This window comes from Sorex araneus, chromosome 1 (genome assembly GCF_027595985.1).
Source record: "Sorex araneus isolate mSorAra2 chromosome 1, mSorAra2.pri, whole genome shotgun sequence".
Taxonomy (NCBI): domain Eukaryota; kingdom Metazoa; phylum Chordata; class Mammalia; order Eulipotyphla; family Soricidae; genus Sorex; species Sorex araneus.
This window is the reverse complement of record NC_073302.1, coordinates 67643046-67669002: the sequence shown is the minus strand read 5'-3', so window position 1 is coordinate 67669002 and position 25957 is coordinate 67643046. Positions and strand designations below refer to the sequence as shown.

The following is a 25957-nucleotide window of genomic DNA, read 5'->3' as shown; positions in this document are numbered from 1 at the left end:
ACTTGCCTTGCATATGCCTTACCCAGCATCAATCCCCAGTAACACCATATGTTCCCCAAACCCACCAAAAGTGATTCCTGAGTGAAGAGCCCTGAGTAAACACTGAGCACAGCAGATGGGATCCAAAACCAAAACAAAACAAAACTTAAATGTGTACAGGGAGACACCACTAATGGCAGGGTAACAAATGCTAGAATCCCATCACTGCATGGTACCAAGCACTGCCCAGGGAACCCCAAGTGGCCCTGCTCATTACCTACAGTCACACCCACCACACCAAGCCAAGCATCTATGAAATTGGCTCTGGGTCTCTGAGCACTGCTGGTTGTGGCTCCCAGAAAAACAAGAAGAAATTAATTTTGCTAGGTCTAGATATAGTCTTGTGTTTAAGTAAAGCAAATAAAAACATTGTTGGGGAGCCCGGTGGACACTTGCCTTACATAAGACCAGCCCAGGTTCAATCTTCAGCACCCCATGTGAGCAACAAAGTCCCTCCAGGAGCAATCCCTGCTAACAGAATCAGGAGTTAGTACTGGGCACTGCCAGTGTAGCACACACACACACGCACAAATACCCAAAACATTGTTGATAGATGCATATTAAAGTGTGTAGTAGTAAAATGTCTAATAGTTAAGGTTTTTCCTTTCAAATACACTAGCAAATGAATAGGATAGACAGATAAAGCAAATAGAACAAAACTTTGATAATTGTTGATCTGACTGATAGACATATGGGTTTAATATAATTATATACTTTCATGTATTTAAAACTTCATGGTAACAATGTTTAATCCTGAACATATAATTAAATGAGAAAAACTATATTCTTATGTGTGCCTTCTTCTGATACAAAATAGCCTATAGGAAGATTCTTAGTGGCATCAGTGTAAAAGTATCAATACAAGTCTTCCATACTGTTAAAAAGAAAACACGTGTTCCAGAGAGATCATGTGGCTGCATTGCAGCAGGCTCAGTTCTACATGATCCCCAGATCATCACTAGATGTAGCCCCAGAGACCTGCGGAGGTGGTTTTGATAATCCCCAGCACTGCAGCGACCCAGCAGCACCACATTTGGGTCCTGACCCATTTGCTGAGAATCACAAGAGAGTGGCCACAGGGCCTCCTGAGCACCACTTGGCTGGCCCCAGAAGTTAAAAAGGGAGAAATGATGGCAGTTTTATTCACCTCAAATGCATATTACTTTGGTAAACCATAGTTCATAAGTAATTCAGAGAGAAACCCACGCAAGGGAGAAAAAATCACTGACTTTAAAATAGTCATCTGTGAGAATATAAAAACCAAAACGGGGAATTTGAGTATTTCTTCTGTAAGTAAAAATACTTTTTGAGAATTTCCCCTAAGGATAAGTAATACTTCCAAGGAAGGAATCAAATTGCAATTGAACAGCTTTCAACAATCTTGAAGTCATTTAGGATCTGGAACCACACACGGGATCTATTTCACAAACTTTATTAGAGTTCATGAGTCAGACTTATGTATTACTCTCTGGCTTCTGCTTTGATTCACTGGCATTTGTAGGCTAAACACTTAAAAGTACCACATAAACCTTTCCACAGAGACTGCCATTGGCCATCCTGGACTACATCATTAATATCTTTTCATTACAAAAGAATTTTTATTCAGGAAAAACTAATTTGTCCCTTTGAGATTAGGTTTGCTAATTCTATTTCCTTGGGAGTAGTTAAGCTAATTAAGACCAAAGAAAGTTCCAATAAATTAAATTATTATATATAGAGGACTGGAGTGATAGTGCAGCGGGTAGGGTGTTTAATATATGATTTAATTTTAAAACTTGTATAAGCATTCACTGACTATAAACCATAGGATTTAGGTCCTAAAGTCATCAGTGAATAAGATGTTATTTTTCATGTCATTATAGTTTATTTACTTCTTCTCACCTATGAAACACCTTGTTACATCTCCTTTTCATCCTTTCTGCTCCATGCTTAATCCCACACTTTCCCTTTAATCTTGTTTTATTAATAGACTGAATATTGAATAACCTTCTATGTGTTATTCAGGCAATGGTACAGGGTGAACAAGAAATAATATATGTGCTACATGAAGCTTACATTCTAGTAGATGAAGAAACAGAATAAATGGACAAGAGTAAGATAATGGTTTGATAAATACTGGGAAGAAAGTACCTGAGGACTGGAGTGAGAATAGATTTATAGTTAGAGGTTTAGAACCTAAATTATGTAAATCCAGTGGACAGGTAAGTTTCCCAAAGTCCTAAGGTTTAGAAAGGAAATATATGACCATTAGCAAGACTCTTAAAACTGAGGGAAAATATATGCCAAAATCAACAAATATGATGCTATAAAGAATCAAAAAAGAAGATCATAAATCTGAGAAATAAAAAGGTCAATGAGCACACTAAGAAAGATTTGGGCAGAGGATAGAGGAGGCTAAAAATAATTAACTTAAGAGTTAGTCTAGCACTAGATAGCACAAGAACTAAAACAATTACGGTGGATAATTTAATTGTGTGCTTAATAGCCATAAGTTCTACATCCTTGTTAATAGAACCCCAGTTTTGTTGGATGACAAAGCAAATAACTCCAGAGAATTAATCATAATTAACTCAAGCCATTTGTGGCCAATGATATATAAGAAAAAGTCACTGGAAACTTTTAAGAAACATTAATTTTTTGTCATTGTTGATTTTTGCAATACCATAGAGAAAAATTTGAGGCAATTGTTCTGCCACTGAGCCACATCCTCAGCCCTTTCTTTGACTTTGTTGTGATGTCCAGAGCTATGTGACCATCCTGTACCCATGAAAAGTCTGAAGATCAAAATCAGCAGTCTTAGTGTTGTGGAAAGGACTAAAGGATGTAAATGTCATCCTTGATGACATTTCCAAAGTGTTACAGCAAATCTGGGAACACCTATCTTCTTACTTTTTGTTAAAAAGAAAATAAATAAGTAAATTTTTTGTAAACTGGGGTTTGAATTATTTATTGAAAGCATATATGTGTGCAGAAATAAACCTTAATTTAATTTTTCTTCTTTTTATTTATTTGAGGGGGTGGGCAAACCAAGGCTTACTCTTAGCTCTGTGCTCAGAGATCACTCGTAGGGTTGCTCGAGCAACTGTATGTGGGGCCAAAGACAGAACCCATATCAGTCACGTGAAGGAAATTGCCCAATTCACTGTACTATTTCTTTAGCAATGTGTTTGAGACTCTGAAGAATAAAAACTGAATAAAAACTTGAAATACTGCAGTGGTTCCGCAAAGGATCATTTTGTCCTGGGCTAGAAAAGAAACAAGGCTGAAGAGAAAAAAAAAATTAAGGTTTATTTGCAAGTAGGATAACGAAACTTGTAATTAGTTCAGATATAGGAGGTTAAGGAGAAGGGTGAATTAAGGTTGATCTATTTTGGACATGAAGGGAGAGCGTTTATTGATTTGAAAAGAAAAGTTTGGGGAAAGGGTAAAATCAAGAGTTCTCTCTTGGATGTTTGGTGGCAATGATCACTCTGGGCAAAAACGGAGAACTGAGAAAAGGTAAAGTGATATGTATGATACCCCCTTCAGTTATAGTACTGCAAACCACAGTGCCTAAAGGAAAAACAAGAGAAAGAGAAGAAAAATATCTGCCATAGAGGCAGACTATGGGGGCAGAGTAGAGCTGGGTGTGTGGGAGGAAAACTGGGGATATTGGTGACTGAAAATGTGTACCAGTGAAGGGATAGGTGTTGGAACATTGTATGACTGCAACTCAATCATGAACAACTTTATAACTATATCTCGCCATGATCCAATTAGAAAAATAACAAAGAGGTCTCTGTTGGGATATATTAAACATATGATAAGCATGAGTCAAAGAGAGATGTCAACTTATCAGATAGACATGTGAGTCAGGGATTTGGTCAGGGATTGGCTTTCATTTTGGGAATTATAAGTATACAGATACTCTTAAAGCCACAGAAACACATAAGGAACTTCCCACTGTACCAAATTTGTGGAATTCTAAAATTTGAGGTAAGATAAAAGTGGCAACTGCTAAAGAGACCAAGGAGATGTAGTCATAGAGGTAAGAAAAAATAAAATAAAAACAATGTTTACATTTATGTAGAGCTTGCTTTGCTGGCATAGGGGACTTTAGAGCTTACCTTATGCTGTGCTTTCATGGGAACAAAATGTTTTTTTTTTCTTCTTGGGTCACACCCAGCGATGCACAGGGGTTACTCCTGGCTCTGCTCAGGAATTATTCCTGGTGGTGCTCGGGGGGACCATATGGGATGCTGGGAATCGAACCCGGATTGGCCGCGTGCAAGATAACCGCCTTACCCGCTGTACTATCGCTCCAGCCCCTATTCTGTGACTTTAATTTCTAAACTCAGGTTTTTTTTAACAGTGTTTCATTTGTTTTATTTATATTTTTGAATAATCACTGTCACTGTCAGTGTCAACTGTCATCCCATTGCTCATCGATTTGCTCAAGCGGGCACCAGTAACGACTCCATTGTGAGACTTGTTGTTACTGTTTTTGGCATACTGAATACACCCTGGGTAGCTTGCCAGGCTCTGCCATGCGGTGGGGGGGGGATACTCTCGGTAGCTTGCCAGGCTGCTCGAGAGGGGTGGAGGAATCGAACCCGGGTGAGCTTCGTGCAAGGTGAATGCCCTACCAGCTGCACTAGATAATATCCCATTACGTTTAAAGTTTTTATATTAATGAGTGATTAAATTGCTTCTTTTATCTCACTTAAAAATGTTGCAATAGGTATCCAAATGTTGCAAAGGAGCCTCCAGCAGATAGGGCATTTGCCTTGCATATGGATGACCTGGGTTTGACTCCTGACAACAGGTAGGGCTTCCTAGGCCCAGTCAGAGTGATTCCTGAGCACAGAGGTAGGAATATTCCCTGAGGTGTGTTTGAGAACCACCAGGTCCCCCCAAACAAAGCAAACCCCAAAAAGTTGCCACAGGAACCAGAGATAATACAGTGGGTAAGGCATTTGCCTTATATACCCCCAATTTGGACTCAGTCCCCTGCACCAGGTATGTCCCCTCAGCTCTACCAAGAATGATCCCTGAGTGCAGTCAGGAGTAGGCCCTGGGCACTGCAAGGTATACCCCCACACTAAAACAAAAATATGCAACAAACATCTTTGTAGACAAATCATTGGTTATTGGTCTAAGTATAAATTTAATAGACAACTTTCTGGTAGGGAAACTGCTGAATCAAAGCACTTAAACCTTTGATATTGACAAATTGTCCCCTACCTCACAAAGGTTACTTACATACGCTATATTCTCTAGCAATTTTTGAGGCGGGGATGGGAGACTTTTTCAAGCAGTGCTCAGGAAGCCCCAGGGCCTCCCCTCCCAGGTTGGACCTAGTTCAGTGCAAGAATTTGTAGATGCATGCAAGACCAACCGCCTTAACCACTATTCTAGTTTCTTCTATCTCGCACTAACTTCTTTTCTACATTTTGCCCACACATGGTATTGATAAACTTCAGACGTCTGTCTCCCTAATTTTAATTAGCAAGACCTCATTGTTAGTGCACATTTTGAAGTCAAGTTTCCAAGAGTGATGGTTGTTTATCCCCTTAAGATCTGATCTTAGACTAACGTGTCTGTTTTTTTCTTCTTTAAAAAAAAAGTACTAAGAGCACAAATAATCAAGATCAAATGAGATATACCAGAGTAAATGTTCTCATTTCCTTTTTTGTTGGGGGAGGGCGGCCTGGAGTGTCAAGGATCAATCCAGGACGTCATCCATGCGAGGCATGTGCTGCACCACTGAGCCATAACCCGCGCCTCGTGTTACCATTTTTAAGCTCTGCTCTCTACAGTGCTTCATTACAGCATCTCTCTGCTCAGCCTTCTTCTGCAGAACTCTTATTGCTTGTACATCGAAATGAGCAGAAAACTGGGTTTGCCCCCATTCTCTAGACCCTCTTCTTCCTGCCCTCCACCCCGCTTGAGAACACCTATATTTATAAATAGGAAGGAGTTGCAGTTCTTATTATCATTTGCGCTGCAGTTTTTAAACAACACGCAGAGCGGACGATTTCCCGGTGTTTCGTGTACAGAAGACGAGCACCGAGTAGGACTACACAACCTGCTACACGAAGACAGCGCTGGAAAGAGCCGGGCAAGGGGAGTTTTAAACCAGGAGTTCAGTCCCCCTCCCTACGCATGCCCCGGACGCGCCTCCCACGGTCCCTCCCTCCCATCGGAAGTGACGTGTGCCGAGCCCGTCTCCCTCCGCCGTGTGTGGTGGTGCGGCCGCGGCGGGCGTGAGCCCGCGTCCCGGCCGGCTGAGGGATTGTGGGTAACGGAACCCACTGGCTGGGGCGGCTGGCTCCGCGCAGCAGGTTCCACTCACGTCTAGTCGGTTGGCAGTGGCGGTTGTAGTGCGAAGAGCAGCCGGATGGAGCAGCCGTGGCCGCCGCCGGGACCCTGGAGCCTTCCTCGGGCTGAGCGTGAGGCTGAGGAAGAGAGTGACTTGGACGTGTCCCCGGGTTCTCCCCGCTGCCCGCAGCTGCCGGGCGGCGGCGCCCAGGTGAGAGGGGGCCGGCGTTCTGCTGGGGTTATAGGGAGGTGCCTTGGAGGGCCCCCGCAGCCCCCCTGTCTGGGCGACCCGCTCCTGGGCATTGCTCCAGGCCCCCTCTTAACTCCCGGGAGCCGGCTGCCCGCTGCCACCCCGTGGCTATTGTAGCATCTTCTGAGGGCGTTGAAGAGGGGTTGGCCAAATAGTCCCAGCCTCCTGCTCCACGCACCCCTCGTTCACCTTGCCCAATTCCTCCTCCCCGCCCCCCTTTGCGGGACGGGCTCCCCTCTGCCCCCTGACAGCACCCAGACCTGGGGCTTCTCGCGTTCTGGCACTCACCCTTTGTCTGCTGTGCATGCTTTTAGCGGAGCCCTTGATGCCGTCGCAGGCTCTGAACACTTGGGTACAGTTGCTCGGAGGAGCCGGCGGTAGTATTTCAACAATTCACCAAGCTCCTTACCAGTTTACAAAGATGTGCTCTCCAGTGCCACTGACTTTGGACGTCTTAGCAGTTCTGGGAACCCTCTCCCCTTGGATGCCGGTCGCTTTGGAGAGGGGCATAAATCTCTTCCATTCATGGGACCATTTTTCCACCCAAGGTGTCCCTTTTCGGTCTTGCTTCTCTCGCTGGCCAGTCCAGGCAGAGAGGCGCGCCTTTCCCGCAGACTTCCCCCAGATTTCTGATGTGCCCGGTGCTTTCCACACTAACCTTTTTCACCCCAAACTTACCGAGATGTGCCAGACTCCTTAGGATCCCGGGTACTTACCTTCGGGAGTGCTTACCTGCTCCTATCACCCTGTCCTTGTTTTTCTCCTAACTTGAGTGTCTTTGGGGAGTATATTTCAGGATCAGAGACTAAACATTAATATGTTGAATGAAGTGGATTAAAGGCGTGTCTGCTCTCTGGCTAAACCTTTTTGGAAAAACGAATTTCCCTGAGAGTGAAACTGAAGAATAGTTTTTCATTCAGTTCACCTATTAGCTGGTAGTGAAGATAAGTGATTTAAATCTTGCAGGAGTAAGTGGAGCGTCATAGATACTATGTCCAGCTCACTGGGTTTAGTTGATTTCACACACGAGGAAAATGCTGTTTCATAACCACAGACTGTACTTCGGCCAGCCAGTCCTTGGGAAAGTACAAGGCGTTTTCAGGACAGAATGAGAATTGATAGGTTAGTCGTCACCCACTAATTATGAATCACTAGTGTCATCTTTGTATACAAAAATAATGTTAATAGTAAGTGACAGGGGAATAGGGGCAGGGTGAAAAAAGAAGCTGCCATCATGGGTTTTGAAGGCATAAGGAGAGAACAGAAAGGTTCCAAGAATTTCAGTGCATTGTGATTCAATCATAAAAGAAACAAGTAACTCAATTTTTTAAGTATTATGTGAACTTTCTACTTGTGGACTGGAGAATTACAAACTTATTTGGCAGAATGGGAATATAAAAGTGAAGTTTTTTATTATTATTTAAAAAAGCAACCACTTTATTACAAAAGTGAGACTAGCTAATTAGTTGCAGGATTAAAGCTGGAACCCACTTGCTAGTACAGTGGTCATGCTGTGACATAAAACTATTTGAAACTATCTTTAGTGTTAAAATTTGCAGAGTGGTTACAAATCTTAAATTAGTGTTCTTACACTGTCAAAAGTTATATTAAATAAAAGTACCTCTCAGTGGCAGGCAGGCAGAGAGAGGGAAAGGGGAGGAGTGGTGCATTGGTACAAGGAAGTGGACACTGGAAGCATAGTATTCCTGAAACCCAGGCATGAACAATTTTGTAATTCACAGTGAATTTAAAAAAATGTTTTAATAAATCACACCCCCTCCCAAAACTAGTGTCTTTGTAATAAAAATGTTTGTCTTGGATTGGAATATTTAGAATAAAATGTTCAATTTTTAAATATTTGTAATCCCTTTTCAAAATGACACTTAACTAATCATACCAAATAGGCGTATCTAGACTTCTTAATGTCATAATGCAATATGTGATACATAGTTGTGAGATCTACCTAAAGTAAAGACAGTTTGGAATTTTAGAATACCTGTTTTGAGAATATTCTTTTCTGTAAAGTTTTATTATCTTATTGTTTACAGTTTTGTTTCAGTTTATTTTCATTTAACATTTAAGACGTGGGTATTATATTTGATGATCACAAAAAAATTAGACATTTTTCTTGATAAGGGCCCACTGGTACTGCTGTATGAATCTTACCTGCATGGCAGAGCCTGACAAGCTACCCGTGGCGTATTAGATACACCAAAACCAGTAACAAGTCTCACAATGGAGATGTTACTGGTGCCCGCTCGAGCAAATCAATGAACAACATTTTATTGCCGACAGTGCAGTGCAGTGCTAAGGGCCCATGGTACCTGGGCTTCAATGCTGCTTAATGAGTAGGTAAGATATCTTAATAGCAACCTTGTTGACATTTTCCTCAATAATAATCTGTCTAAAAACTCAGCTAGAAAGTAGGAACCTTGCATACTACTTGCATTCCAATTCTTTGCCACAGTTAGTGTTCCAAGAAGTGAAAGTTAGTTCTTCATCTAAGATTTGTTAAATTCTGTCTCCTTCCAGAGGCTAATAGTTGAGAAAACAAATACGCAGAGTATTGTGCAAACATACTACTATAGAAGTTTGCATAATTTGGATGAGAAAGGAAGGAATATAAATCTTAAAGAAGTGATGTCAGAATCTCATAGGGAAGGGACAGGTCACCACATTGGGGTGAGGGATAGGAAAAATAAGCCAAATCGAAGAGTAAGTTATGGGAGATGATTGGAAATGAAATTATGAAGAACTTTGTCATGCCACACCATAGTTATATTTTATCCCAAGATTCTGAGGATCAGTAAAATGACCATACTTTTTTTTTTCCCCCTTTGTACAGTGGTTTGAGATGAGAAAGACTATATATTATTAAAGTGTGAAACAGAGCTTAAATAATGATGCAGATAAGAGGACAAATAGTAATGAAGTTATTCTGGATAGTTTGAATAGGGTTTTATTGTGTAAAAGAAAAAGAATGTGGGCTGGGGAAATTAAAACGAAAAGGGCTAGAGCATATGCTTTGCTTGTGGAGAAGCTCTGGGTTTGATCCCTAGCACCGCATAGTTTCCTAAGCTCTGCCAGGTGTTGGCCCCTAGTCATTCCCCTGTCTCTACCCCTTACACCTCCCCCCAACAAATCAAGGTACACACATGTCTGTGTTTTACAGAAGTTGATAGATTTGAGAAATACAAGTGATCAACCCCACAACAGTGCCTTATTAGTAATGGTTCAGTAAATATTAAAGCAAATCACTATCACTTGTGAGTAGACCAGTCACCAGTTAACTTTTAAAAAAAGTCACTTTGCCTATTTTAATTAGCAATGAGTTACAAGTTTTCTGATATAGTTAATTATAACTAAAAGTTTCCAAGAAAATCCAGATCACCAAGGACTGGAAATATACAAAAGAAACCAGAAAACAAGAAATTATTTGTTCTAACAAAAGGTTCTTTCCATTGTAGAACTTGCACAGCAAAATACTTAATGGTTTGATTTTCAAAGCATGTTGAGTCCTAAGGTAATGAACTGAATTTAAGCTTTGTTCTCATTCTGTTAATTTGAGGATTATGAAGACTATAAATTAAATGTGTAGCAATAACCAGATCCAGGACACTCTTCTAGTTGCCAGGCTTTTTTGTTGCTGTTAGTTGTCAGGGGAGGGACACAGATTAACAAAGAAATTTAGAATAGAGTTGATAAAGCCAGACTTTTAATATTTGTAACAGAACTTCTTAACTAAAAGAGAAACTATGTTATGCAAACATAATAGTTACCTTTTTCATTTCTTATAAATACTGTTTTTCATCTAGATGTACAGTGATGGAATTGAACTGGCTTGCCAAAAACAAAAAGAGTTTGTGAAGAGCTCTGTAGCGTGCAAATGGAATCTCGCTGAAGCTCAACAGAAACTTGGTAGCTTAGCACTGCATAACTCTGAGTCCTTGGATCAGGAACATGCCAAAGCACAAATAGCAATATCAGAACTGAGGCAACGGGAAGAAGAATGGCGACAGAAAGAAGAAGCTCTAGTACAAAGAGAGAGAATGTGTCTGTGGAACATGGATGCCATTAGCAAGGATGTTTTTAATAAGGTACAACCTTTTATTGAACCATAGTGAAGAAAAAAGTGTTTGTACTGATCAGATGTGCATATTTGGTAGCCAAATAACAGTCCTATAAAATTGTTTAGTATTGGCAGTTTATGAAAAGAACTTGTTATAGAGACCTGTATCCCCAAGAGTGTCTGATGTAATTAACTTTAGTACAAATATATGGCAACAGTATAGAACACAGGATAGAAATGTGAACTTTGGAGTCAGACTGCCTCAAACCTCAGCTTTATCCCATGTTGACTGAATTTCCTTGGGCAAGTCATCTAAGCTCTTGCAATGACTGTCCCAAAATCTGGAGTGGTTCTGAAGGCAAAGCAAATACCATAGGGCCTTGTGTGTGGTAAAGCTCAAGATGTTAAGAATAATTTCTTATGTTTTTGTGTCATCAGTTTTTTAACACTAATATGTAGTCACTCAGTTTATTAAAACAAAGTCTTGTTATTTGCTAGTGTGTATTTACTAAACTTCAGATAGTAATCTGGATTTAGTGTCACAAGCATTATTGCTGAAAGGATTAGTAAAGTATTTATGCTGAGATTACTGAGAGCAGTGTTCTATTTCTCACTGGACTGTATTACATTTATCATTTGACTTTTGTGTCTGAAGAAAAAATGGACAATGAAATTCAATCATTTGCTTTAAATGTGTCAAGTACTTATTTCTGTTCACACGCACTTTAACTCTCAAGCTTCAAGGATAGACTCTTCATTCACATCTAAGTCCACATTCACTCTTTAGAAATATTGTTGTTTTCTAGACATCAATCTATTAACACTGCTGGTCTCTATCCTGATATCCATTCTGAGCCCACCCACCTCCCCTGGGCCAGTTGTATCTCTGTTATAGCAATAAATAATACACATAGATAAATGTCAATATTGCTAGCTTTGCCCCATACTTAATCTCTAATTGCCCAAAGTGATAAGAATGCATCTTACTATGAAAATTATACATAAAATATAATTAAAGGACTTCTTTCATTCTCAGTTCTGTTTCCCAAGATAGCCACTGTTAATATTTTTAAGTCATACCAGTTTATACAATTTTTCACCCCTTCAGTATTGTCATTTAATAATTTCCTCTTTCAGCACATATTCTGAAGGATGTGTCTTTGTAAGAGTTATTTCTGGTTTTGTTTTATGCCCAAAGTTAAACTATTTTTCTTTTTCAAAAGGAAATGATCAAAGCAATGTTTGTTTCAAAAATTTAATGTCTCTTAATGCAGTAGTCACAAAAGAAATATTTTTATTTGTTTCTGCTTTTGTTTTTTTAAACTTAGGTTCTAACATAGCCTACATTTATACCACAAATTAATTAGGACTATCTTTATGTTCCAGTCATTTGCTCAAAATCGTACATTGATTTTGTCTGGGAGCTTGAGACTTGAGAGGACTGGTCTAGATCTGCGCTGTCCAACTCGATAGCCACTAGCCAAATGTGTTTTTGAACGCTTGAAATATGGCTAGTCCGAATTGAGATGTGCTGTAAGTGTAAAATACACACCAGATTCCAATGACTTAGTACCCCCCCAAAAGTAAATTACTTTATTAATAACTTTTTATGTTGCTTACATGTTTAAATGATAAAATGTTGGATATGTGGGTTAAATAAATATTGTACTTAATTTTATTTCTTTTTACCTCTTAATGTGGCTAAACAGAAAACTTTAAATTACAACTGTGACTGATTATATTTCTATTGGACAGTGCTGGTCTAGATAACAGGATACAAGAAAATAATGCTTTTATTATGAAATTTATAAACTTTCATGTACTTCCTGGTTGTAAACTGGCATAGAGCTAGTTTGCTATTTTCATTTTTGGCAATGATGATCTCAGGATTTAAATGTGATCACAGAATGTTCTGAGAAACTGTTCTGCCAGTTTTTCTAGCTAGATAGAAACTTCATCTTTGTCTGTTTTATAACTTATTCAACTGAAAATAAGCACTTCCTTAATAGAAATTTGTATGATTTCAGAATCAAAGTTTTTAGCCTCTCATAAGAAAAGTTTACAGTGTGGGTCTATTTTACATTTATGTCTTAAAGAACTTATAGTAAATATATATATTTTTCAATTATTTGAATTTGTATTTATAGCTAAAACTGGGGAAAACTAGGTTATTGTTACAAATATTTAATGGAAATGAATACTGCAAAATGTAAATTATGCATGTAAAGGATCATTCTGTATGGAAATTAAGTTTAACCAAAAGGCTAATTCATTTTTCTGTATTTTCTGAAATCTGTAATTTTCCATATATAATTTTAAAGGATTGCTAGGCATTCAGTACTGATAAAAAAATTTAATTTGAATATGAAATCTGATTTTAGTTTTAAATTTTTTTCTTAGAGTTTTATTAATCAAGATAAAAGAAATGAGACAGAAGATGAAGATAAATCAAAATCATTTATGCAGAAATATGAACAAAAAATTAGACATTTTGGTAAGTTAATTGCTTAAGTTTTCTTTTGTAATGCTCTTGTTATCATGTAAATGTGTACAGAAAGTGGAGTTAGAAAATGGACACAGAAAGAAGATAAGCAAAGTGACAACTCCAGTTGTATAGCTATTTCTGGTACTGTTATGTAGTTCTTGTTTTTTGTACTTCAGTTATAAAAAAATAGATTGACAAGAGTAAACCAAATTCTGAAGAGATGAATCTATTGTATAATACGACCTTTAAAACACAATTTAAAACTCATTTTTTATTTAATAACCTCTTTTGATTTCCCAACTAATTTTTGCTTTTGTCTTATTTTCTTTTTGCTTTTTTAGATTTTTATTATCTTGGGTAATAAAATCAGTGTCTTTTTTTTCAGTTTAATCATTTATTGCAGATCTTGATTCATCATTCTTATATATTGATAGATCTATACATACCTATAGCTATCTATAAGTATCTGTGTAGGTATATATGCACACATAGCAATAGAAATATTTATACAGGTGTACAAAGAACTGAAATACAGTTTTCTCTATTGGGGAAAAATGGTTTCCCCAATAGAGAAAGGGCACCCCAAAGGAAATAGTATCTGGGCTAGATTGTGAGAAACAGGAATTTTTTTATTTCAATAAAGATAGGTTAGGCAACAGCACCTGAGAAGGCAGAATTTAGCAGCAGCATTCTGTTCTGAATATAGGAAACAATATGTTATTCTGAAATGAAAATGCTGGTAGGAAGTGTTAAGATTTAGGGCATTTTGGGGCCAGAGAGATGATACAGTGGGTAGGGTACTTAGCCTTACACGCAGCTAACCCGGGTTCAATCCCAGGGCTCCATACGGTCCATCAAGCCCACCAGGAGCGATTCCTGAGGCAGAGCCAGGAGTAAGTCCTGAGTACTGCCAGGTGTGGCCCAAAAACAAAAGATTAAGGGCTTTTTTTTTTTTTTCATTCCACGTATTATTTCAGTAAACATAGTTTTATTTGTAGTATTAGCTTTTTGAGTGGCTTTATGAAATTTATTTTGCTACTGGTATTTTTCCCCAAAAGCATTTTATATATTTATTATTAGATGCTGCTTTATTCATATTATTATTCATAAAAATTGTTATTTTTCATGCTTTTTATTTTAAAACAAGAAAATAGACTATATTCTATTAAATTCAAGAGTAAATTCAACTTGGGCCAGAGAGATAATATATCAGGTAGGGTGCTTGCCTTGCACACACCCAACCCAAGTTCAGTCCCCAGCATCACATAAGGTCCCCTGAGCAAAACTCAGGGATGGTTCCTGAGCACCACAGGATGTGGTTCAAAAAACTGAAACCAAAAAAAAAAAAATGACTTATTAATGTATCAAGCTTATTATAGTTATTCACTGCATCACTGTCATCCTGTTGTTCGTTAATTTACTTGGGCAGGCACCAGTAACGTCTCTATTACACTCAGCCCCGAGATTTTAGCAGCCTCTCTTTACTCATCTTTCCCAACGATTAAAAGCTCTTACAGGGTCAGGGGAATGAGACCTATTGTTACTGTTTTTACTATAATTAATATTATGCATTATTTATAATATACAAAAAAGTCAACAAGATCCTGAGTAAGAGGGCTAAAAAATTTTTATAAGTGATTCTTTGATGTGATAAGATAAGTTGCCAATTCCACCCAGTCATCAATTCCTAGTCTTGAGTTCAGCTGTAGGAAAGAGTAACTTACATAGGTTTTATGACTGGAGCATGACTGCATTGGTAACAAAGTACTCAAGGTGATATTACCCACTGTCAATGGAAAACTTCCTGGGTGTAAAATATGCAATCACTTTTACTATAAACTCAGTGTCTTGGTCAAATGCAAATTTGTGAGGAAAATTATCACAGCCGCCTAAGATGTATAGCTCACAAGCACTGTTAAACACTATGAAACAAAGCATTGCATGGGAATATAGATTAGTGTAATTGTTTTGGAAACTGCTCTGGGGTTGCTTCAGGAAACTAAAGATAGGGGTCAGGAGGGATAGCACAGTTCAGAGTGCCTGTCTTGCAGGCAAATCCCTATTATCACCATGCTCACCAGCAGGATCCTGGCAGCTGTATTGTTGAATATCCCTTTAGCCAAACGTGATTTCTTGCCACACTAAAACCAGGTGTGTGCAAGTATCTCAACTAAGTATGTACGTACCATATCAGGTGTGTGTGCTACTTGCATCACCACAGCAGCAACATATGAAGGAAAAGAAAAGGCAGAAAATATGAAAAATTAAGCAATAATAGCTAAAGATAGAGCTGCCATATCATCCTCCATCTCCACTTGCATATCAGTCGAAGAATACAAAAAATTAATACAAAAAGTTATATATACCACAATATTTATTGTAGCATTATTCCAATAGTTAAAATATAGAAGCAGCTGTTACTATATAAAGAAATGTTCATCGATAGAGAATTGGGTAAGGAAGATGTAGTTTATTTATATGGTATAATACTATTCAGTTACAAGAACAAATGAACATTCAAAACAAAATGAAAGGAGCTTATGGGCATTGTTTGAAGCCAAATAAGTCAGAAAGAAAAGTCAAGTACTGTTTAATTTCACCTATGGTGCAGCATGGACTAGAGCGATAGCACAGAAGGTAGGGCATTTGCCCTGTATGTGGCCCACCCGGGTTTGATTCCTCCGTCCCTCTCAGAGAACCTGGCGGGCTACCGAGAGTATCCCACCCACAAGGCAGAGCCTGGAAAGCTACCCGTGGTGTATTTGATATGCCAAAAACAGTAACAAGTCTCACAATGGAGACGCTACTGGTGCCCGCTCAAGCAAATCGATGAACAATGGGACTATAGTGCTGTGGTGCAGCACAAGGATATAAAGATAATAGATAGGCAAAGCAAAATAGAAGTAAGTGGACATTGATAATAAACTACAATTATCCAAGGAAAAAGTGGTAGGGTGTGTGAGAGAGGCTGTGGAGTGTAAAAAAGAAAATTTCAGAAAGGGAACAAATGTCTTACCATTCCGTAAAAGTCTGTGCTTCTGGCTAGTGATGTCAAAACACCAGCGAATTTCATGAGCTCATTGTTCTCATTTCTTTTTCTGTAAAATAAGTTTCTGGGTCAGAAGTAATGTGTAGGGAGATCTTACTCGGAGAAACACAGAAAGGAAGGGAGAGTGTGAAAGAGAAGAATCACTGATCCTTCCAAAATAAAATGTGACTAGGGCTAGAGTGATAGTACAGCAGGTAGAGTGCTTGCCTTGCATGCAGGTGCCTGGGTTCGATTCCCAGCATCCCACTTGGTTCACTGAGCACCATCAGGAGTAATATATGAGTGCAGAGCCAGGAATAACCCCCGAGTATTGTCAGTGTGACCCAAAAACAAAAAGCCCAAAATGAAAAGGGACAAGAATAATCATCCTTTTAGCTGGTCTCTCCAACATAAGGTACAGATTCATTATTTAGTTTTTAACACTAGTTTCTGCTACTGACAAATTAGGTTTTCAGTTGTGGCCTCTGCTATAGCCTAAGGTGCCGGTGCATATTGGGGTTTCAACGGTTGTTTGTACTACTAGTTATTTCAGCTCTACTGGCATATCCTTGATAAGGAGATCCCCTGCTTAGGAATTTGCATAGTCTTAAATTTAACACCTTGATCCCTTTGTTTACATATTGTATAAGCCAAAGGATAGCCACAGAAAAGCTGACTTGACATCCAGAAGTGATAATAGGCAATTGATTTGTCATGCATGTTGTGGGCTTTTAGTGTCTCATCCTGTAATACTAACCAGAGCCTTACTGTCTTCAAAGCCAACCAGACCTGATAGCCACTCCCAGACTCACATTGTGCCTGTTTCTTAGTGGAAGTGCCCATTGCCTTTTCATTTTGGAGGAGATATCCTACTTGCTGCAGCTTATTGGATCCCCAGAAATGTTTCTAAGGTAGTAGGCTACCAGATTTTTCATGTGTTTTATATCCCACTCTGGTGTGCATGTATCTTACCAAGACATCTGAGGTAATTGCTGCTTCCTCCTCACTGTGTTCCGTCAGTGTGAAATGGACCAGCGTAGATTTATGTGGGATGATGAGGAAAAGTCCCTGGGGACTGTATGGCATAGACTTGATATGGAGATGGTAGGCAAGATAGTGAAAGTTTCATTCTGTACTTGCTAAATGGAAACAAACATTTCTGTTTGTGGTAAAGGGGGAAAAAACACCAGAGTAATAACTACAATGATGCAGTCTTTTGAAGTAACATCTGGACTAGAAATTGTAATTAAAGGTCCTAGCTAGGGGCCTTCTAAGTCTGAACTGAATTTCAGACTCTTGGAAGAGATGGGCTATGCTCTCTCCAAGATACTGGATGGGACATGACCATTATTCTGTGATCTCAGGTAATTAATATTCTGCAGAATTATAACTTTCCCTTGACTATTTTATGTTGCTTTTACCCTTATGATTAGCTAGGTCTTGCCTAAAAATAAATAGTTTAATCACATCATACAGCATTGTAAAGTGTTAGATTCTAAAGTCTTCCTTTTCTCCCTGACTTGTACATAATTTACTAATTATGATTTATAATTATATAACATCAAATAATTGATGTTTTATAAATATAAAATTAATTTAGAACCAAAGTTTGTTCTCTGTCTTAGGTTTCACAAAAGTTGTATTTAGAGTCATATTTAGGTGGAGTGGGGCCATCTACGTTAGGGCCACATCTGGAGGTACTCAGACTATTTCTGGTGCTTTTTTTTCCCCCCCCTTGCTTTTTGGGTCATACCCAGCAATGCTCAGGGGTTACTCTTGACTCTAAGCTCACAAATTACTCCTGGCAGTGCTTGGGGGACTATATGGGATGCAGGCCAAATGCCCTCCCCACTGGACTATCACTTTGGCCTCCTTCCTGGTGCTTTTTCAAGGGTCTCTCCCTGTACTGCCCTCGTAGCACAATGATAGTACTTCTGATTCCACTTCTGGCACTGCTCAGGGGTCGTGGTGCCAGGGATTGAACTGGGGTAAGCTGCTTGCAAGGCAAGTACCTTAACCCCTATATTATTCCTCTGACCCCTTATTTTGTTTTGGGACCACAGTCCCCCCAAGCAGTGCTCCGAGTCTTCTGGCTGTATGCTTAGGGCTCACTTTCAGAAGTGCTTGGGACATCATGCAGTGCTGGGAATTGAACTTGGCCTCCTGCCTGCAAAGCATTTACTTAGCCCATTGAACTCTCTCTCCTGCCCTGGATTTGGTTATAAATAAGTTTCTGTGCATAGTGAGTTGAAATAGTTTTCTGGTAGTAGCTGATTGGGAGTGCAGGAGATAGGGGCCTCAGAAAATATAGAAAGATGTTTTACAACACCCAACAGGAGAGAGAAGAAAAGGGAATGCCCTGCTGCAAAGGCAGGTCGGGTGGTGGGGGTTGGGGTGGGGGTGGTGGGAGGGATACTCGAAACATTGGTGGGGGGAGAATGGGCACTGGTGGAGGGAGGTAAACCAAATGCAAACGTGAAAGTTCATAAGTTTGTAACTGTACCCCATGGTGATTCATTAATAAAAAAAAAGAAAAAGAAAAAGAAAATATAGAAAGAGAGCTCATGTGTCTTTCATTCAAAAGTGTACAGCCTTGGGGGCTGGAGCGATAGCACAGCGGATAGGGCATTTGCCTTGCAAGCAGCCGACCTGGGTTCGATTCCCAGCATCCCATATGGTCCCCTGAGCACCGCCAGGAGTAATTCCTGAGTGCAGAGCCAGGAGTAACCCCAGTGCATTGCGGGTGTGACCCCCCCCCAAAAAAAAAGATATAGCCTTGTTGGGAAGTTTTTATTAGCACATTGAGAAATATAAATGATTAAAATGTAAAGGATTAAAATTGAAAGGGGAACCAATAAAAACTTGTATATATGGGAACCATTTTAGGAATCAGATGAAATATTGAAAGAGGATGGGTGCATTGGTAGATACTTAACCAGGAAAATGCATAGGTGAAAATACATTATTTTTTAAGATACCTTAGTTTGTAAAAGTAAGGCTTTCAAACATTGAGAGAAATTGATTAACTAATTTAAATGATTATTCTTCAACCTTTTCTCATCGTAGCCTGCTTCTGACGTTGTTTCCTTCCTATCCTTCCAGTTGGTCCCCTTGTCTTATGTTGTTCCCCATTTATATGATTTTTCACTTATGGCCTCTTGGAATATCTTGCGAGTTCACAGTGGGCCAACTGGCCTATAGTTGAGAAATGTTGCTTGAAAGGACTAGATCATCTTTAGAGGGTTATTTTAATAATAAGTTGAATATACCGATTGTTCACTTTTTTGTGAATAATGCCTAACATCAAGTGTTTATCATCTCAGGCACTATTCTGCTTCATTTATATGTTTTAGCTCATTTACCTAGGTGTTAATTGTGTTACTATTTTTAGCCCCATTTTATTTATTTATATATATATTTTAACTTTTTAATTGAATCATTGTAAGATTGACCCTTACAAAGCTGTTCATTGATTAGATTTCATTCATGCAGTTTTCCAACACCCATCCTTCCACCAGTGTACATTTCCCAGCACCAGTATCCCCGAGGTTCCCTCCTGTCACGCCCTAAACCCTGCCTGCCTCTATAGCAGGCGCTCTTCCTCCTCCTCCTCCTCCTCCTCCTCCTCCTCCTCCTCCTCCTCTTTGTCCTCCTCCTCCTTGTCCCCTCCTCCACTTCCTCTTCTTTGTCCTCTTCCTCTTCTTCCTCCTTTTCCTCTTCCTCCTCCTCCCTCCTCCTCTTCTTCCTTCTTCCTCCTTCCTCCCTCCCCTCCCCCCTCTCTTTTTGTTTAGCCCTATTTTATGTTAAGGAATGGAGGCATAAAGGTAGGGTAAGGAATTTTGGCATGGTGTAAGGCCAGTGCATGAACACAGAGTTTATTTCTGGAATTTGTTTCCTTAGCCATCATGGTACTCTCCATTTTTATATAAGTCTGTTTACAAGATTCAGAATAACTTTAGTAATTTAAGTTTTTTTTTAAACTAAGCCATTGATCTCATTTTTTAAAACAAAATTATAGCCCCTAGAAATGTCTGTAAGCATCTTCTCAATGTAATAATAATTTGGTATGTAATTTTATTTTGGTGGGTTTTTTTTTGGGGGGGTGGGGGGATTGGAGGGCAGTCGTTGGTTTGGGCCATACCAGCAGTGTTCAGGGCTTACTCCTGATTTTGCTCAGAGGACACTCCTGGCAGTGTTTGAGGGACCATATGCAGTGCCGGGGATTGAACTGATGTATGCAAGGCAAGTACCTTACCTCTTGTGCTATAATAGATCTCTGATTTCTGGTATGCATTTTTATGTGTTGGTTTGAGGCCACACCTGGCAGACCTGGTATGTATTTGTTTGTTTGTTTGTTTGGGGGCCACACTCAGCAGTGCCTAGGGATTATTCCTGGCTCTGCAGTCAAGGATCACTCCTGATGGAGAGCTCCGGGGACCATGTGAAATATGGGGGATTGAATGAATTGTATGCAGGGTGGGCTGCATACAAGGAAAGTGCCCTACCTGCTGTACTATATCTCCTCCCTCATATTCATTTTTAGAATCAAATGATAGTTCTCAGATCAGGAAGAACTGATCAACCTCCTATTAGTCTTGTTTCCAGTGTTAAGTTTTAAAACTATAACATTTAATCATACTTGTTTCATGGCACCGACAAGTATCACCTGCTCTTTCATAATATCTTTGTTGCAAAAATAACCAAAAATGGATAGGATTTTAATGCTTTGGTGTCTTGATGCTGCCATGGAGAAATAAGCATTAGTAGTATTCCCTGGGCATGTTTGAAAGCATGTCTACTTCTGAAATATGACAAAGCTAAGGCAAAAGTGCTTCATAGGATTTAGGTTTTGACTTTGGGCAAAATAAATTAAAATTATGTTTTCTTTAGATTTTTTTCCTCAGAACTTTGTTAACTCTTTAATTTGAGTAGTTTTAAGTAATCACACTTAGTTTCTCATAGTTTAATCAACTACTCAGTCACTACATCAAGAATGTTGCAAAATAACTATCAAAACTTACAATTCTTTGGGAAAATGGTTAAAATGCTCATTTTTAACATGGGGAAAAATTATTTTAAGTAGATTCCTATGTATTGCTAAATGCATTTTCTTGGTAATACATTTTTTTCTCAGTTTTCTTTGTGTTTTCATATGAAACTTTAAAGTTTATTTTGTATCTAGAGGGAAGATGTCCTGCCAACTATTGAGACTTGTAAGATTCCCATGATGGTTCAAAATGTCCAGACTTCTTGGATGAGTCTAAAATGTCTACAGCTAATATTGTTATATTCAGATGGGAAACTGACTGGCTGATATTTTTTTTCTGGTAGATTTTTTTGTAAAATACTTAACTGATTTCATTATTTCTCAGTTGATACAGACTGTCTGTTCACAATTTTTATCAATTGGAATAAAGATGAAAGCCCATAATCAGTACTCTGCATTAGTTTGATCTTTTGAAACAAAACGGCTGCCATTTGTTTTCTGTGCATATAAACATGAGTAAAAGGTTAACTTGACTGATATATTTAAAGTATATTACTATTAAAATATATTACACTATTGGATTGGTTTCCTTTACTGACAAAAGTTTACCATTTTCTCTTAGACTTCCTCCCATGTTCATTTGTTCTGTATTATTTTGTTAGAATTTAAGTTAACATGGTTTAATATTACTGTTTATGGTTTTGTCACTACACCTCACCAAGGCCAAATTGCCCAAGAATCTCCACCACTACCTTAGACAATAATTTACAGATAATGTTATTTTTCCTGAATCTTCTCTTGCTAGCTTAGTGTCATTTCTTGAGGTTTCAATTTCTTAGTCTTTGTAAATACTGCATTGACAAAGATTAAGAAATACTGTATTCTGTGAATAATTTCTTTTGGAAGTAATCTATTGTCACTCTACCTCAGGAAGACCAGCACTCTTAGTTTGCCCCAAACTTTGGTCACTCCCAGATCAAGTCAAATTTTGAGGTTTTTTTGTTTGTTTATTTGTATGTTTGTCTGTATCTGGTGGGGCTCCATCTTACTTCTGGCTTTCCCCTCAGGGATCACTCCAGGCAGGCTTTAGGGGACAATAAGGGGTGCGGAGGATTGAGGATTGAACCCAGGTTTGCTGCATGCAAAGCAAGTTCCCTACCCTCTGTGCTCCAGCCCCTAAAATAATTTTTTGTAGTAGTGGCCACATGCAGTGATTCTGAGAAGCCCACAGCCACTCCCACTGATGTTCAGCCCTGCTGTGCAGGGTTGTTAGTTTGGTGTTGGGACCTTGGGGTACACTGGTGCAATACCCAGTGGTGGTGCTCTAAGCTTGAGCTGTCTCCTTGTCACTTGAGTGAATAATTTAGCAGCGAGGGTAAGGGATCTGGCTCAGTGAACCTCCCAAACAGTGCTGAGGCTCTGGAGCCTTTCCCAGCAATACTTGGTTTAGTGCTTGACCCGGCAGTGTGGCAATGGCTTGGCTTAAGAGGTGCTAGGCCAGCATGATCACATCTGGCAGTATTTAGGCATCCAGGGCTATACCTGGAGATACTTGTGCTGAGGATGCGAAAGACGTATACCCTTGGCACAAAGCTATCTTTTCAGCCCCAAAGGAACTTGGGTGTGGAGTAGGGGTACGGTGGGGGAGGGGTGTTGCAGAGGAGTGCAGGATTTCAAACCCAAATCCAGGGCCTCACATGTGCAAGACAAGTGTTCAACCACTGAGCTGCATCCCCAGCCAAGATTTGTTTAAATCTTTAAGCAAATCACTTTGCTTTAACCTTACCTGTTATTAAAAATAAGACATTCAGTGATTTATGGAAGCTATTTGTTGTATAATGGATATTGCTTTTAAAAAAGAAACCTTTTTGTTTACTTTCTACTTGAACACATTATTGTGCTAAAAACTATCTTTAAAGAGAATCATTTAAAATTCAATTTTTCACTTACAAAAGGAAAGCCTTTGACATTCATGGTTTCTTTTTTACAGGTATGTTGAGTCGATGGGATGATAGTCAAAGATTTTTATCTGACCATCCTTATCTTGTATGTGAAGAAACTGCTAAATATCTTATTTTATGGTGTTTTCATCTAGAAGCTGAACAGGTATTGTGTGAACCTAGATAAATTAAAGCAAGAAGCATTAGATGAAATTATCATTTGTTGTTTTTCATCATACCTACTTAAGTTTACTGTGGGAATTACTTTTAACTTATTTCAGTGAGTTATGAAAACATTTTCTTAATCTGCCTTACCTGCTCCCATTTCCTTACCCCATATATTGCAACCTTTTATTCTTTTTGCCTATTAGATTAAAACCCAAATAGTAATCACAGTATTAATTATATAAGTCATTGGTAGAGCATATGCATTGCATATCTGAGACCCTGGATTCAATTCGCATAGCATGCATGCGCACGCGTGCACACACACACACCACACACCACACATACACACTTGAGACAGTCACAAAGAGATTGCAGAGGTATTTCTTACAATTTTTATCTATTTTCAGAAAGGAGCTCTGATGGAACAAATAGCACATCAAGCTGTTGTAATGCAGTTTATTATGGAAATGGCCAAAAACTGTAATGTGGATCCAAGAGGGTGTTTTCGTTTATTTTTCCAGAAAGCCAAAGTAAGTAATTGGTATCATTTAATGGGAAAATTAGACCTCAGCAAAGACCTCTTTAGTTGATGCATAAAAGCAAACCCTTCAACCAGGATAACACGGGTTAAATTCTTTGTAGATTTTATAGTGTGAAGTTTTTACTTCTGGTTTCGTGCTAATTTAAACTTAACAGATCTATTATATTACACCGTACTAAAGAATGTATGTAAAATTAAGACCCATTTAGAAGAAATGTGTATATTCACTGTTCTGTTCCATCAATAAATAGACATTGGGTACCAGTGCAAAGGACAACTATGTAAGATGCTAAGGAGACAGTGTTGAAATGATTACATACTATCCTCATATGCTCAGTATAGTGAGAAATCAAATTTTTGTAATAACAAAATAGGAGACAACATAATATTCTACAGAGGACAAATTAAAAAAAAAACTTGTGACACATGTAGACGTGTAGCAATTAAAAGACATTTATTTAATTGTTAATCTGACAAAGTGCTATAATGTGAAAAAAGTAATAGGTATTCAAATGTGTAGAATCATGTGATGTGCTAGGTGTTTTTTGGACTGGGAAGGTAGCTTAAAATGTGGGAACCATATGCCTGGCGCGCGCTAGTCCCTGAATTTGATTCCTGACACTACCTATCCCCTCATCCCTGCTCTAGTACTATCTCGCACTACCAGGGACACACTAGTGATGCCTAGCACCTCGGGGCTGAGCAGCACCATATCAATGTATTGAACCATTAGGCCTGCACTGCTATCCCGAGTATCACTGGGAATAACCCAACCGCTAGCCCCTTATGACTGCTTGGGAGGCCCTTACTACTTCCCTCTGCCCCTCCCAAATTTGTAATTTCAAGGTGTTGTTGAAGAAGTGAAAAATCCACATCAATACAGTGTGGGAGTATTGATGGATTACTGTGGAAAATTTCCTAGTAAAGTTGAACAAATATTCATTCCCAGAAATTCTCCTAGGTATGTACCCTAGAGAGTAAATTTCTCAGCATAAAGTTCAGGGCACTGGAGAATCATGCACAGACCCTTTCAGGAATTCTGAGTAGAAATTATTTTCATAATTACTATGATATTATGTGCTATTTTCACTGTCATTTTCTTGAGAATATAACAAAGACCAGTTAGGTAAAAGCTGATGTGTAAATCCACCTTATCTTCTAGTAAGCCAGGCATCTCAATAAAATTTTTGTTTAAAAAGATTTTTTTTAATGTCATAAGCATCACCCATGTCATGGGTTTATTATTCTTATATTTTAGTTTAAACTTTTTTTATTGAATCACCGTGAATTACATTATTAAAAAGTTATTCATGATTAACTTTTTATGTTTATGTATGATGTATCTGTCAGTACTTGCTGTTAGAAATGAAAACAGGAATTTTAAAAACCACTAATTTAAAAAACATTTTAAATATTGAATAAAATAAAAATTGAATAAAATAAAAAATTTAAATACACTGTACACAAATAGTGATTTTGTTTTTAGGTTCCTCAATAATTTTCAGGTGTGTGAAGGAGTATTATGTACTAGATACCATATTGCTCACACTAGCGTTGTTCATAGTTTCAAAAAAAATAGGAACAACCCAAATACCTATTAACAAAATGAATTTTTATATATACATTTGGTAAAATAGTGTTATTATGGATAAGGGAAAAAAGAAGTCACAGAATAAAATATCCAGTATTAGTTAAAATATATGTCATTAGAGTTTTTTTTGTTTTGTCATGTTTTTTTGTTTGTTTGTTTTTTGTGGCCACACCCAGCTGTGCTCAGGACTTAACTCCTGATGATGCTCAGGGGACCATTATAGAAGGCACATGCTCCTCACCTGCTCTCTATACTATCTCTGCTGCCCCTCCCCAGCTCTCTCTACTATCTCTCAGCTGCGCCTCATCTGCCCTCTCTACTATCTCTCTGGCCCAGTCATAAAGTGCTTTATAAATTTCAAACACAAGAACTAAGCAATATAAATAATTCCTATATTTATAAAAAGAAAAATTAGTATTATAATAAATTACATTATATTTGTGGATGTTAAAGACAATAACTAATCCATAGATTTTTATCTGGCTCTTCAATTTAAAACTAAACTTAAGAAAAAGAACATGGTAGTTAAGTGGACCTATAAGAGTAAAGAAAAGGGAAG

General features: G+C 38.5%; 1 protein-coding gene across 1 annotated transcript in view; it reads left to right on the top strand.

Annotated features, from left to right (window-relative positions):
- Positions 1 to 6265: 6265 nt before the first annotated feature.
- The window catches only part of CDC37L1 (cell division cycle 37 like 1, HSP90 cochaperone), a 31333-nt gene continuing 11641 nt past the window's right edge, over positions 6266 to 25957 (top strand). The window contains exons 1-5 of the mRNA XM_004600135.2: positions 6266 to 6550; positions 10405 to 10686; positions 13059 to 13152; positions 23149 to 23264; positions 23674 to 23796. Of these exons, the coding sequence (XP_004600192.1) occupies positions 6419 to 6550; positions 10405 to 10686; positions 13059 to 13152; positions 23149 to 23264; positions 23674 to 23796 (747 nt within the window). The 5' untranslated portion in view covers positions 6266 to 6418. The remainder of the gene's footprint in view (positions 6551 to 10404; positions 10687 to 13058; positions 13153 to 23148; positions 23265 to 23673; positions 23797 to 25957) is intronic.